This window comes from Monopterus albus, unplaced genomic scaffold (assembly GCF_001952655.1).
Source record: "Monopterus albus unplaced genomic scaffold, M_albus_1.0 scaffold66.1, whole genome shotgun sequence".
NCBI lineage: Eukaryota > Metazoa > Chordata > Actinopteri > Synbranchiformes > Synbranchidae > Monopterus > Monopterus albus.
In genome coordinates this window covers 352963-368711 of record NW_018127946.1, presented here as the reverse complement: position 1 = coordinate 368711, position 15749 = coordinate 352963, and the positions used below count along the sequence as shown (strand labels likewise).

The following is a 15749-nucleotide window of genomic DNA, read 5'->3' as shown; positions in this document are numbered from 1 at the left end:
TTCTCTGCACAAAATGAATTGAGACAAAACATACTTTTGGAATATGTAGTCATGTAGTCATCAGTCTGCAATGTGTTGCAATTACTGTGTGCACAGTCATGTTCTGGCATAGATTTGTACTGTGATGTGTTGCAAATATTGTTAGCAAATTTTGTTTTTGCACAGCTATGTTCTGGCATAGATTTATTCTCTAATGTGATGCAAATATGTGCACAGCCATTTTCTGGAATAGTTTTGTACTGTGATGTGTTGCAAATATTGTTAGCAAATTTTGTTTTTGCACAGCTATGTTTATTCTGTAATGTGTTGCAAATATTGTGTGCACAGCCATGTTCTGGCATAGTTTTGTTCTGTCTCAAACACCAGTAATTTTATTGTATTACGCATTAAAATAAACCCAATGTCCCCATATGAGGACATCATTTTTCTCAAAAATGACTTCCTGTTCAAAGACCATACTTGGATTTTATACTTATCATGTCCCAATAATCCCAAATAGATAGGAAAAAATTAAAATGCATATGAAACCAAAGCTCAGGACTCTAGAGGTTAAAGTCAAAATAACCCATCAGCTGTTACAAGTAAACATAATCTAGAAGTCTGTTTATTTCCCACTGAGGGAGACTTGTCTTGTGTTGATGTCATCAGTGTTATGAATTCATCACTGCATTACCCCAGCACACTACTAGAAGTTATATCAGGGTATTAAAAGTGTCTATTCATCACCAGCTACAGTCAGATATCAAGTAACAAAAACAAAAAAATCTACAGGTGTACCTGCAGAGTCAGCTCACAGCAGGCCTCTGGTGACCGGCATGTCTCAAAGAAGTCCTTTCCTGCTCTGGACTCACGAAACTCTGCAAGTGAGATTTACCAAAACAATGCTGACTGTGGGGACAGTGTGTCTGATTAGTTATTCAGCTATTGAATTTGTCCTAAAATTGTACTGTTTAAAGAAATGTTTCTGAAGTCAAAAGAAAAACAAAATGATGGTGCAAGCATATTCTTTGAATTTTGGTAAGGGAAAGAACAGTAATTCATGAAACCAAAGAGGTACTGATCACAGTACCTGGTAGGTATCGTCCAGCCTGTCTCATACACCACACTGGGACATGCTCCGTTTCTTCTCCTCGTGCTGCTCGCAGAAATGTGTCGTTCTGGAGCTTAGGAAAGTCCTTGGGGCTGGATGGAGAAAAGAAAAGTAAAGGTTTTATCAATCTCATACTCAATAAGCTGCGAAGTGCAGCTGTGGGTTCAAATTATGCTGAAAAAAAAAAATCATTCAAAAAAAAAAAAAAAAAAAAATCAGATGGTGAACCAAAATGTAGCTTATATGAGCATAAGCAACACATGACAGAAGTGCTGTAGAATTCAGTGGCAGAGGACAGAGTTTTAAATAATACAGCTAATTCATCTGTGTTTACAATTGCATATAATGGCTTTTTATATTTGTGCAGAGAAGCCATTTAACTCTAAATGAATGATGCAGATACAGTCCAAATTTCAAACTGGTCTTAGTTTTGGCCCTAATAGAGTTCAGAAGTCAGCCTGCAGCCTCTGACAGTCCACCAGATCCAGGGCTACTGCAGCACTGTTCTGTTATCTAAAATACAGATGTGCCCCTCCCAGCCCTGACAGTCATACTGGGCATCCAGCTGAAGAGCTGTCAGTGACAGAAAGATTATGAGAGAGTACACTCTTCTGTTCTCTTATCACCTTCCAGCAGCGGAGAAACTGTTGAATGAAAGGCAACTTTGGACAACTTTTACACATTAAGCACTGCTGATAAGACCCTCGAAAGAAATATATAGGCTATGCATAAGAAATCCACCATCATAATTACAGTATAGGTTTTCATCTGGCATAATTCAGGAGAGATTGTGATCCAATATTTACTCTGGCATTCATCCAGTAGAACAGTAACAACTGTTATGGTATATGTTTTTCACTGAAAGGCACATTGGAGGTTCAGCCAACTGAAACTAAACAAAGAGTAAAAATATCAAATAAATAAATAAAAAATAAGGAGGGACTAAGACAGGAATAAATCAGTGAGGTCCATTCAAGATCAATTCAGCATTCTACCAAAGGCAAATTATTAACTGTGCATTCCTACCTATAGGGATTAAACATTCGTGTGAAACCACACTTCCTCTGGTATTCGTCTAACCTGCTGTTATGTACAATTTTTAAATCTAAATTTGCTTTATAACCTCAATAACCCACTGTTGAATAGATGGTTCAATACAACAGGAAACAAACGCAGACACCTGGTCTTCTACATCAAAGTGCGCCACAATGAGCTGCGCTGATCAGAGTTAATCTATAGTTCCGATGACCGGGAAATACAACTTATTTCGTTGAGAATACGGGGTTAAAAACGGTGAACAGCATGCTGGATGAATGTTTTCATAACACCGGCAAGTTTCATAACGTCACTCTGTTCTGACAGCAGCCAAAATGCTCCCTTTTGCTTTATTTAAATAACTTACTGTAGGTTCGGGGTCACAACCAATATACTTACAGATTTATATCGTTTTTACTCATGTCGACACGGCTGAAGAGGTCACAGAGTTTCTCAGTGTCTCCGCTGTTTCTCTGGAGATTTCATCTACCACCTGCAGATCCTCAACTGTCATTTAAATTCGCTTGCACAACTGTTTTGGCTTCGCTCTAGGGCGCGGCCATCTTGGGACACCACGTGATCAAACCAGAAAACGGAGGTATTGTTTCAGAATAAAATACTTATTAAGATATTCTTCACTTCCTTTTACATTGTAAGAGCCACTTGCCTCTGCCCAGATGATTTGGTTTTATATAATACAAGTTATATAGATTGAAAATTTTTAAATTAATTCTGAAACATGTTAAATTGTTGAATGACTAAAATATAAATGTACTCATTCTTTCTTTCACATGTGCTTTTTGCTACCAAAGAAAGTTAATTTAGTTTAACATTTTCATTTTGTGGTACTTAATACTTCTACTTTACTATATTTAGAGGCAAATATTGTACTTTTTACTCCACTACATTTATTTCATAACTTCAGTTAATAGTTACTTTTCAGAATCAGATTTTTAAAAATGTATAATAATAAGATCTTTATTGATCTCTGGAAAATGCACAAGCTGCCCAGCAATAATTCAAATGATAAACTTGTAAACTAGTAAGACTAGCTCCACCTTTACCAGCTGCAGAGGAAAGTGTGATATACACAATAATGCGTCAGTAATTCTAATACAATTATATGATTTACATGAATGCAAAATGTGCCATTCTGCATAATGACTGCTTTTACTTTTAGTACTTATAGAATGTTTTGATGCTAATACTTTTGTATTTTTATTTAAGTAACATTTTGAATGCATAACCTTTACTTGTAACAGAGTATTGATGGTACTGCTACTTGCTTGCATACATTTTCAAAGCAAGTTAACTATAAAAGCAATTACAGTAGAAAAAAAAATTAATGAAAAACAGAAAACAGAATCACTTGGGATAGGTCTCTCAAAGTAAAAGTGACAGTTTCTTATATGTGATATGTGTACACAGTGAATAACATTTACTGTATATAAGTTTATCTGTAGCCCATACAAAATGTATACATTGTCATTTCACATAGCATACAGCTCAAATGATCATTAAGTGAAAACCAACACACAACTTATTCATTCAACTAGTACAGTAATGTGGCACCCTTCTTCTGTATACTTATATAAGTTTACACTTACTGTAGAATATAGTTAATTTTACTTTTAGCAAACCAAGAGTCACCCACTGTCACACCCAGTGCAACTTACTCTATCAAGAGAGCACATCTGATCTTAAAAGAAAATATTTAAAGTGATGAAATAATATGACAACAGATTTCACATGTATCCCCAGAAAGGAGCAAAACAGGCAAGAGCTATAGCACTTCAATATCAAGTGGACTCAGAGGTGATCGGCAGAATCAGCACAGTTTGCTGCACCATAAGGGGACAGGTGTTCCGTTTTTAGAACAGCTTATGTGATAATTAGCAATGTAATGTAAAATGGTTAGTCATAACCTTGTAGAGCATGATTCGGTCTAGCCTAGTACCTCCACACTTAACCCAGATAGAAATGTTATTAAGGAATATCACAACTTTTTCCATTGGCACATAATTTAGATGAACAGATTTTCTATGAGGCAGTTTGTGCAGAAAGTCATGACACTGATCCCCCCATACTCTGTCCTATTTGTAACCTCTTTGTATGATATCTTCTGTTTGTTTAGTCCCTTTGCACACTATAGACGAATTATAGGACAAAACTAAATAAATAAATGAATGGTCTCCCAGTGTGACAGTGCCTCCATCCATAAAACATGATGGGTCACTGAATGGTTTGATGAGTATGAAAAATATACGACTCATATGCTGTGGTCTTCATAGTCACCAGATCCCAACCCAGTTGAACAACTATGGGAGATTTTGGAGTGACCGTCATCAAACACCAGATGAGGGAATATCTTCTGGAAGAATGGTGTTCATCCTCCACTAGAGTTCAGAGACTTGGCAAGTCAATACCAAGGAGCACTGAAGCTGTTCTGGTGGCACATGGTGGCTCAACACCTTACTGGGAGTCTTTTAGGTCCAAATATTTATATGGTTAGACATGAGACTTTAGTGTAGAGAGTAATTAACCCAACTAAGCATTTTTCATTCTGTTGTATATAATCCTCAACTCTTTTTATTTACCTTCACTGAGGGTATTTGTTGGTTTTTTCGCAGCATAACTTAAAAATTAATGAATCGATTTTGTTGAAATGTTTTGGAGACAAGGTTTCTGTTAGGATCATAACCCAGACCCAGGAATTTTCCTGATGGATTCCTTATGAGTATTGGAAAGGCTGATGACTGTATGTCAGAGCCTCCTTGTGGCAAAAGCACACAGCTATGGTGCTGAGTGAAGGTGAGTGGAACTAGTAAGTGCAGCAGGAGGCACTTTGGACAACTGACTCTATGTGGCCTTACAGTATGTGCAGCCAAATGATTTGAGTTGTGTGTGTCTATGAAGCACTGTAGTTATTTCAGTCTACACAGGACATTTATAGAGCCATTCTTGGCGTTTAGTAATCATTCCACTCTGTTGTTTTCCTCAAATAACTTTCAAGCTATTAATGATATAAATGTGATTCTTAATGCTAGGGGTAGGTTCTCGAGGTCAAGCAATCATATTATGAGGGTCAAGCTATAATGGCAATATGTTTTTTAGGTATAATGGGATTATGGGGAAATTGAGCTGCACTGTCTGAATACTGTCTAGTATAACTTTTTACTGAAATTAATTTGTTATGTATCTCAGATTATGTTTACAGGTGAAAATAAACTTCATACTGTATTTGAACAAAGACTGCATTATGAGTGGCCACAATACAGTAGACAGTATACCTGAACTTGCATACTGTACATTCTTGACAGCAAATATGAAAGAAATTACAATTTATAAATGTATATAGACCGGGTGATATATACAAAAATTACCAAAATAAAAAATGTATACACATATTTAAAGTAGCTCCAAATATAATCTGGAGTGAAAGTGAAATGTCTTTGTCACAGTCTTTCTAGAAGTGATTGTCTGGCTCTGTCTCTCTTTATGGTTGTTGCTGGTACTGTCCCTCTGTTGCAGTGAAGAAGTCATCCAGGACACTCTGCATGTATTCAAAGGTGGGCCTGTCTTCAGGTTTGTTGTTCCAGCAGCATACCATGACATCGTAAAGCTCACGGGGACAGTTGTTTGGCTGGGGCATCCTGTATCCCTGCTGTACTGATGAAATCACTTCTACTTTAGACATACCTGAGGACAATACAGTGAGATGCACAGTGTGAGTAGGAGTATGTGGAACAATGCACACTATATGACTATAAGTGCTCACATGGATGATAATATGTAAATTGTAACAGTAAATACTAGTAGCAGCAGTGCAAAGGTTGAGGTATTGTTAGGAGAAAGTGAAAAATAAATGATGGTAGTGAAAGGAGCAGTGGTGCCACTAGTGGAATAGAAGGATGCATGTACAGCACTGTAATACCACACAAATGGCAGTGAGCTCTGTGCCATGAAAGAACTTGTTTTTATGCATTACACATAGAATTCACCAAAAGAGGGTGGTAAATAAGTGTTCTATATTACAATGTTACAATGTGATAAATGAGCCCAGAGCAACTTTTCATTTCATATCTATAAAAGGCAACATTTTAAGATATAATTATAGAACAATAAAAACATGCCAATATTCCTCTTCAATACATAGTTACAGTGGTGGAAAATGCAATTAGGTGCTTTAGTTAGAAAAAGTTAAATGTAAAAATTCTGCTTTCATTATGTTATTTAAGTAAAAGTCCATTATCAAAATTAATTATCAGAACAAAAAGTGCTCATAATGCTGATTATATCATTAGATTACTGATACATTAATATGTAAGCAGTATTTAAATGCAGCTGGTTGAGAGTTTGTTTTATGGCTGTGCTTCACATTTCATAAGATGTTCTTATGTTTTTATGAAAATCTAAATTTGCTGCAAGACAAATGTGCTCAAATAAATGTAGCAGAGTAAAAAGTAGAACATTTTTCTAATGTTACATCAAATTGAACTACTCAAGTTCAAGTACTTAAAATTGTGTGTACTAATACTATTAATACTACTTCTATATTTTTATAAAATCACAACTTGCTATAACAAAAATAGTTTCTACTATTAATAATGAGAGTGTACAGGTGAACCAATGCTGCTGTTATTACAACAATAATACCACTACCACAGTACTAACATTACAGTATGCTGCTTTTTTATCAACTGGAATGACACCGCTCACAATCAGTATCACACACATCAGTTCTTGATAGTAACACACATAAAACTAATGACACTTAGTCCATCTCATATTTACCAGGATAAGGGATTTTCCCATAGGTGATAATTTCATAAAGCAGAACTCCGAAGGACCACATGTCTGATTTGATGGTGAAGGAGCCGAAGTGTATGGCCTCTGGAGCAGTCCATTTAATGGGGAATTTAGTTCCTGCAGATGACACGCACTGTTACACACAGATGCACAGACTTCATGTCACCTTGAACACAAGAATGTTCTCAGGCTATACATTGATATCAAAGATGCTGTTTGTAAAATGTGTCAAATTCCTCTCTGTTAAGGAGACACTCCCAAAAATCTCATCCATATTGTAATCTATGGAATAAGGTTTATACACTTGCATTTACTGGTTATTTTAACCTACTGTCCTGATTCCAGATCAGTGATCAGTTATGACACAGAGAAGCATGTTTTTCTCTCACCTACAGTATCTCTCTGTAAAATGTTGTAGACCAAACTATATCAGTGGCCTATGCCTGAAGTATGACAAAAAACAGACTGTGCATGTAGCCATCAGAGGTGTTGGTCATTATGTTACACTATGTGTACACATGATCATCAACAGGTAAATATAACCAAACATGTCTGGCTTGTCAGACAGTCAGGTGGACTTTTCAAATAAGTAGTCAATTCTACTTTGAGCTCTCAAAAGGGGATTTTTATTTTCATGTGTCATAGTGATCCAGCTATAGTCAGGTTATTAGTGATGGGAAAAAAACTGTTACTCACGACTAAAACGGAGACATACATGTATCACCAAACACAGAAACACATTCACATGCAAACACAATGACTACCCTCTCTGGCAGTGTACTCGTCATCCTCGATGACTCTTGCCAGTCCAAAATCAGCTATTTTACAGAGGAGACTGTCTGACACCAGGACGTTAGCTGCTCTCAGGTCTCTGTGGACATAATTCCTCTTCTCTATGTATGCCATGCCCTCTGCTATCTGCAACAGCACAAGAGAAATAAAAGGTAAACAAACTGCCACTGTGTGACCGTCATCACAATGTCATTCAAGCAGGTGAGCGAGAATGCAAAAGCCAACAAAAAAACAATGCGTGGCACATAATGCTGCAGAAATAACATATATCATGACAATAGAGTGACTAAATAATAGCATATGCACAGCAAAATGATTAATGTACATGATCCTATACTGTAACTCCACTGTTACTGTGAATTAACATGTGACAGATTAATCAGACAGCGTTAGCATCTACTGCTCCCAGTGTTTTCTCTTTCATGTCGCTGTGAACAGAACATATTGGGTCTTTTATGGTTGCTCAGAAGAAAAAGTTATTATCATTACTTTTGACATCCTAATGACCAAATTAATAAAACAAATAATCACTGGAAACAATGGGCATTTACAGCTCGTGGACAAACCCAGCTAAACAAATCTTTGACCAATTACTTATTTTTACTTAATAACAACATGTTCATGTTTTTCTTTTTTATTTTAATACCAAGACTGTTTTATTACTTGTGCTTCATTTTTCATTTAACCTGTATTTACAGACATAAAACCATATCGAGTAACTAGTTATCTTATGTGCAGAGGTTTCATTAACGCTTTATTATACAGGCTGGAAATGTCCTTATAATTTCCTAATAAATTGCTAGGATGGTTCTTGGAAATAATTATTTAATTTAGAAGTATTTATAGAAAAAATACTATTAAAATTGTGAAGGAACGGCTCCACTTAAATCTCAATAAATATCCATTATTTATTGTAATTACTGTAATTCAGTGTGTGGCAATGCTGTTGTATCTTTGCTCCGTCCTATTTCATGATTAGCAACACTACAAGAAACAGGAATAGAAATTCTAAATGTTTCAAATTTACATCTTCCTGAGACGCTGAGTAAGATGTAATATTGAAATGGTTTTTTTAGGGATTTCCAGTGATGATAGGAAAAACAACCCAAGGAAACGAAAGTTTTGATCTCGCTAAATGTAGAAAAAAATGAAAGTTGCCAAGAGCCTGAGGTGCATTTTATGCACTGACTGAAGTAAATGAATCAAACTAAATCAAATCAAATGGAACTGAATTTGAACTGAATCACAACATCAGTATCGATATCCAGCGCTATACCTTCTACCTTATTTTGGGGTAGGTCTATCTGCCTGCCTACGAAAAACATAAATATAATAATATAATAAATAATTACTTATCACTGTCAGAATAATTTTTGGCTCTGATACAGGGTTATGCAAACATTTAATAATTCATTCATAATGAATTAATAAGAGCCTTCTTTAGGTTTGTGATTTAGCTACAGAGCAACACTGGATTTTTTTCTGTGGAATTTAGCAATCCTAAGTCAGAGTTTCACTTTTAGTTACAGTTCCGCTTTTCAGTTAACCAATGGAAACAGTGATGAAATTACTATTTCACAACTTTGAGGAGAGCGAGCTGTGAGAAAAAGCTGAATTTGAAAATCACCTGCGCTGAGAAATCGACGAGTTTGCGTAATTGCAGTTTGGCCCCATCATCGCTCTTTAAGAAGTCTAGTAGACTCCCTGAGAACAAGGAAGAATGGAGCACAGTTTCAGCGTATGTCTGTGCCAATGTGTGCACTGTATGTTTAACTGTGGATCCATGTTAGCTGTGATTTTAATCTATAGTACAAAACACTGTTGACTGTTGAGTTCAGCTTTTCAGAAGATTTTTCAAAGTGCCTACAGAAAACCTGTGAAAGGATCAGTGAATGGTCACATATAATAATGTTTACATGTAACTGTTGACATTTGCTGACTCATTCCTAGATGCTTACAATGAATACATAATAATGTAAACTTATTGCACTGCTGCATTCATTAGACAGACACAAATATCAGCTGCATGTGATAAACAGTTACCATTTGCCATAAACTCAGTGATGATATAGATGGGTTCTGTCTTGGTGATGACAGCGTAGAGTCGCACCAGCCTCTCATGCTGCAGCGTCTTCATGACGTTGGCTTCTTCCATGAAGGCTTCAACAGTCATAGTGCCTGGCTTCAGAGTCTTCACTGCTACTTTGGTTGTGTTGTTGTAGTAAGCTGCTTGTGCAGAAAAAGAAGGAGATAAGAGGGGAATAAAGAGCATTAGTACATTACTAAGAAATGAATCATCGGCTTGGTTGCGTGGCTTCAGTGATTTCTCTGCCACCACAACTACTTGGGCAGTTTGAAACAAGCTACAACTCTGAAAGAGGATTCTTTTTAATGTTGCAGCTGCTGTCTGAACAATTTTTGTTTTAACTTGAATGTGTAAAACTTAGCAAATAGCGTTACACATAGAGTCACTGTTTTCAGAGGCATGAATGCACTGATATCTAAAGAGCTACCAATTTTTTTTATCCCATGTTGCATGGAAATTGCCATAACAACAGAAGAGCAGTATAATACCTGTTTAAGGTTCAGTGACAGCTGAGACAATGTCACAGTCACTGATGCACAGCAGCCGATCAAGTTTACGTGTACATAAAGTGATGTTTGTGTAAAACAATTAAGCTGAATTGTTGCATTATGTTATGCAAAAATATGTTTTGTACAGCAATGTACTATTGCGTAAATGAGCACAGTACAGGCAGAGATATCCTGAGGGTTATTTCCAACAATTGGTCAAAAAAAGAAAGCAGGATTCTACATTTCTCATAATGAAACTTGGTACATTCTTTCCATGCAAGGGCATCTTTATTTAACCTACATATTTAGACCTGCCTACACAGTCTTAAAAAGATGAAGTCAAAGTGAAAACATTTGTTCCACCAGGTCACAGGTGTGTAGGGGCTTTAGTATATATATATTATAGTTTTATTAAAAGAACTGCTAGCATGGCCACTGCATTTCACCCAGTTTGGAGAGGATTTTTAAAATGCTGTTGGCACACAATTTAATGCACAACAGACAGAGTAACAGCTCAGGAAATACCAAGATATAGCAATACATTTCTGGACATACACGTTTACTAACTTTTTAACTTTTCATTTTTGAATATGAAATCAAAGGATTCTGTGGGAAATGCTTGACTAGCATGGTGTATTTTTCCTAGGTAATAAAGTTGAAACTTAACACTTCAGCACTCTCATTGTCATTCAGGACCTGCATACTACAGCTTTATGGACAAACTGAACATCATATGATCGAAGTGACAGGTTTGATCATGATGCTAAAAACTTCCCTTCCTCCACATACAAGCCGTACTGTCAGTGACACCAGCAGCACCTGGTTTGGCATTATTTGTTTTTTTTCATGAATGCAAAGGATCCAAACATATTGCCAGCAGTGGGAGAAGTACTCAAACTCTTTACTTAAGTAAAAGTTAACAATATCACAGAGTAAAAATACAAATTACAAGTAAAAGTCCTGCATTCAAAATGTTACTGAAGTACAAAATTATTGGTATCAAATTATCACAGAAATGTGCCGCCTGTTCTCATCATGGATGCATTAAGGGAGTACATGTAGGAGAGATGCATTGTGGGGCGAAGGCTTAGCTTTTTCCAACTACTGCCTGTGTCTACTCTTGATGATATAAGCTGTTCTGAATTAACTTGATTAATATAAGGTTGAATATGTGTTCTTATCTGTACTCACCCATCCAGACTTCTCCAAACTGCCCTGCTCCTAGTTTTTTCACCATTTTAATCGACTCTTTGGAAATCTCCCAGGCGTCTTTGTCCCATGGCTTCTGAGCTTTGGGTTTTACACACGGGTGGCCCAGTTTACGACACAGGCCATCAGCTTTCTCTGGAAGATGCACACACACACACACACACACACACACCGAGACTATTGTATATCTCTGCTTTGATTGTTTAATATTATTTGGTAATCAACATATTTATTTGAGTGGTCTTTCTAGATGATAATATCAATAGCATTCTAAGATTTGGTCAAAGGAGTCAGTGAGCCCAGCTTAGCATAAAGACAGGAAACAGTAGCAGCAAGCCTGGTTCTTACAGAAGTGTGGCATCAGTGACGTCACTGTGCCTCATCACTGTTCACCAGTAAATGTTTCAGCACCTATCTCCTCATAAAACCTGTTACATTTCTGTTTGTACATGGACTAAGCAAAGGACCTGAAACAAGTTTTTTAATGAAGGTGCTAGCAGGCCATTTCTGCCACAGTCATACTCACTGCGGTAGTGTATGATCATGCTGCTGATGTCATTGAAGGAAATTTTAGGAGAAATGTAGTAGCCACCATTATCTAACACCCTGATCTTATAGTGTTTTACTGAATCTGTCCCCTGGGGGTCCACATCTCTGATGGACAATGAATAACTCCCTGTGGAAAAAAGCAGAAAAAAAGAGGTTGACCAGTGACTCAGAATGGTTTAAATGAAGTAGGAACACATTCTGAAATCCATATGTTAAAAGGAGACTGTAAGTGTATCCCTGTATGTCAGTGCTGTTGTGATTTCCATACCCTTTGATGTTTCACTTTCCCTGATAAGAAAAGAGCCTGGTTTGTTTGCTGGAGCCAACAGCTGTCTCTCTGCATCCTTCCTCGCAATGTCCTTGAAAAACCACCTGAACAGGAAACATATGGAATATTTTAAAAGGACATATTGAATTAACACAGTTACCTTTTTTTTTCCTATAATAAATTGGGTGCACCAAATCCTGAAAAACTATGGGAAGTTAATGAGGGATAGTAGATTTCAGTTTGATTCACACAGATGAAGACTTTTTGTACAATGTACAATTGTGCATTTGTGATTTTGTTAGTATGAAATAGAATGCCTCTAAGATGGTTTCAGAAAATAAACCAAAAGCCATTTATTTAAAAAATGGAAAAGTAATTCATTTGATTGCAGCTACTCACTCTTCTGTTTCCATGGTGTTAACTTCAGCAACGTAATTGGATGGGATGAATCCTTCTTTGTTGTTTGTCAGTGACTTAGCTTTCCACCACTCACCGTGTCTGCAATAAATAGCAGTTCAATGATGCTCAGTGTTGACATAGCATTTTTACTGTAGGTAGCCTAAAAATACAAAAAGTAATTTTCTATAGTCTAAAAACATTATATTCTTAATTTTCAGTTTTTAGTGCAACATAAACATAAATGAGCTGAATCAGGCCAGCCTTCATTTCAAGCACTCACTCCTCTAAGATTCTCATCTTTTCTCCTTTCTTGAATCCTAAGTCGTCTGGGTGTGTGGCTTCATACGGGTAAAGGCCGACCACTATTTTATCAACCTTCCTTTGCTCTAAGAGTTGAAACAACAAAAGATATTGACATGGTGAATATTGTACAACAAAATAAATAGGCCCACAGTTTAATTATCAATAGCAAGGGTGAGTTACTTTAATATTGCAGCATGAGTGGGTCTATGAAGGAGACACAGTCCTCTACTTATGTGCCAGGTGGCTCACAAAATATTAAAGCTACAATATGTACCTTAAGGAACCTCCAAATCAACCCACTCTGCTCCGCCCAGCACTCCCTGTCCCTGCTCCACTCTGCTCTACTGCAATCTGCTATGCTCCACCACACTCTGACCAGCTCTTTATATATTTGCCCAGTAAATGAAAATGCAACAAAACTGATCAAGCAGAAATACTTGAAAATTTGATTGGTTAGAGAGGTCAGTCCCAGTCAACATTTTAGAAGCTGTTATTTCTGCACTGCTGCCAGTGCTGTTCAGTGAGTCTGGGTCCCAGGAGGCTTTGACAGCTTCTCTCCACATTAAGACAAGTTTTGGAGCAGATTTCTACAACAAAAATATTTGCAACAGTTACATACTATAGCTTTAAGTAAGTTAACACTATCTAGCTAATATACAATCACCAACTGCGTCAGTAATAAATATCACTTTAATTCTAAGTAAGTCACACATACCTGAATATCTTTATGTAGCTTTTGAAGCTATTAATGACATTTTTGCAGTATTTTCATTTTAAATTCCATGTAATGTGGCTTTGCGTAATTTAACAAAGAAAGCTCAGCTGTGGAGTTTTTGTTTGCTTTTTAAATTCAGCCCAAAGTTAATGTGAGGTTTTAATAGACTGAGTTGTAACAATGTTACCATCCTCTAAATACCAAACCGTACAAGGAGTAATTTCTTCAGTTGCAGTGACACAAAGAAAGAATTTTGTACTAAAGTTACTTTTGGATTATGACGACATACTGTAGTTTGGCCAAGTCAGACTGCTGAAACCTCATCTTACAGTGAGCTTCACTTTAGCTTTTTTTAACTTTTTAACCAAAACATCTTACTCTTTTTGCAAAAATCAATGACTGTGGATTTTTTTTCCTCCATGTCTTACATTGGAGTGATAGAAGAGATTATTTCATGACCAGAATGAAGCATGAAATTAGTTCAAGTAACCAGTAACTCTTTCAATGTGTATACTGGTATATTGTGCACAAATAGACTTGAAAACGTTGAATCCTATAATGTTAATACACTGTTCTTTGCTACTAGCATACCCAATTATTTTTAACAGGTGTCATAATTAATATCCAAGCATACCTTCCATCTTTTGGAACATCTGACCAGGTAACAGGGAATTATTCTGCAAAGGCAGACAAACAGTGTTCATATGAAACAACATAAAGTTTACATGATAAAAGAGACCTCAGGAATTATCTGTCTATCTATCTATCTATCTATCTATCATTAATTTAAATGACAAAGCTGCTTCTGCATAACAAACCTTTCACAGGCTGTCAGTTTTCTCAACATTTTGTGAAAAAGGGAAGGTCTGTTAAACAACAATTGTCTCATCATCTATTACCAAAATTCTGATTTTGCTCGGCCCGGCTGTCTGACCACTTACTATGTTATTGTTTGTATTGGAGGTTGGGTCTCTGACATAATGCGTTTGGTCGGTACGTACAGGCTGGTGGTTGATCTTCCCCTCCACACCTCCACTCAGCCCCTTGCTTAGCATGGACTCCTTACAGCCCATCCTGACCGCAGGAGGAAGTGAGAAAAAGGAAACATGAACTGGACTGTTGCCATTTGCAGCTGCTGAAACAAACAACACTGAAATATTCAATATCGAAAACCTGTGACTTCTCAGTTTTAGAATATAGATAATAACAGTGCCACTCCAGTGATTTTTACTTTTTTAGCAACTAAGAAGCAACAGGTGTGGCCTTCCAAGCTGTGATCAAATAATGAAGCAGTTCTTCTCTAAAGCTGAAAATAATCTAATCACATAGATTATTAAAGTTTTTCTCTATCGCTTTCATTCATTTCTCACAACAGAATTGAAGTTTGCAGTGCATTTCTCAAAACAACACGTACAAACTGCACAACATAGTGGATAACCGGAAAAAGCGCGTCACCTGCTCAAAATGCTTTGTCTATCGTGCAAAAGTGTGTTTTTTCATCAATCATTGTGTCAGAGGCAGCAGACTCTCATGTCATTTCCTCAACAATGTGAACGTGACAGGCAAAATTATTAGTCATGTTGTCAGTAGAACATCATACTCAGTTTTTGTTATTTACTGTAAGCTATACTCAACAACTCAGGTTTTGATGACTAGAAACCACTAAATTACCGTACTGGTGTGTGTCATAATTTACAGTGTCCCTCCGGTAAAAAAAAAGAAGTGATTCTTGCGAACCATTGTGCATCAACCAGGTGTTACAGTAATTTACATGGTAAGAATAGATAATTTTCTGAATGATTCCATCTAACCTCATCTAACCAATCACCATCGCCCCACGTTACAGTATATGGAAGAATCGAAACAAAAGATCAGACTGTACTCACATTTCTACTGTACTGTCAATAGTGGTACTTACATACAGACAACAAAGGAAACTATACATAGTCTATTTACCTAGCAATGGAAACATACTGTAAAAAAGACAAAGTGGGAAGAACTATACA

The 15749-nt window shown here is 36.6% G+C and overlaps 2 protein-coding genes across 3 annotated transcripts in view; both read right to left on the bottom strand.

Annotated features, from left to right (window-relative positions):
• urod (uroporphyrinogen decarboxylase) overlaps positions 1–2717 on the bottom strand; it is a 9597-nt gene extending 6880 nt beyond the window's left edge. The window contains exons 1-3 of the mRNA XM_020604592.1: positions 2525–2717; positions 1070–1182; positions 778–857 (exon numbers count right to left, since the gene is read on the bottom strand). Coding sequence (XP_020460248.1) covers positions 778–857; positions 1070–1182; positions 2525–2547 — 216 coding nt within the window. The 5' untranslated portion in view covers positions 2548–2717. The remainder of the gene's footprint in view (positions 1–777; positions 858–1069; positions 1183–2524) is intronic.
• A 615-nt stretch (positions 2718–3332) lies between these two features.
• lyn (LYN proto-oncogene, Src family tyrosine kinase) overlaps positions 3333–15749 on the bottom strand; it is an 18976-nt gene continuing 6559 nt past the window's right edge. Inside the window, exons 2-13 of one of the 2 annotated variants that reach the window (XM_020604571.1) lie at positions 14745–14817; positions 14378–14420; positions 13006–13111; positions 12726–12824; positions 12327–12430; positions 12036–12185; positions 11492–11644; positions 9770–9952; positions 9354–9430; positions 7699–7852; positions 6920–7051; positions 3333–5824 (exon numbers count right to left, since the gene is read on the bottom strand). In XM_020604571.1, the coding sequence (XP_020460227.1) occupies positions 5622–5824; positions 6920–7051; positions 7699–7852; positions 9354–9430; positions 9770–9952; positions 11492–11644; positions 12036–12185; positions 12327–12430; positions 12726–12824; positions 13006–13111; positions 14378–14420; positions 14745–14816 (1476 nt within the window). In that variant the 5' untranslated portion in view covers position 14817 and the 3' untranslated portion in view covers positions 3333–5621. Of the gene's footprint in view, positions 5825–6919; positions 7052–7698; positions 7853–9353; positions 9431–9769; positions 9953–11491; positions 11645–12035; positions 12186–12326; positions 12431–12725; positions 12825–13005; positions 13112–14377; positions 14421–14684; positions 14818–15749 lie in introns of both variants that reach the window. The other variant, XM_020604570.1, reaches the window with a different exon arrangement.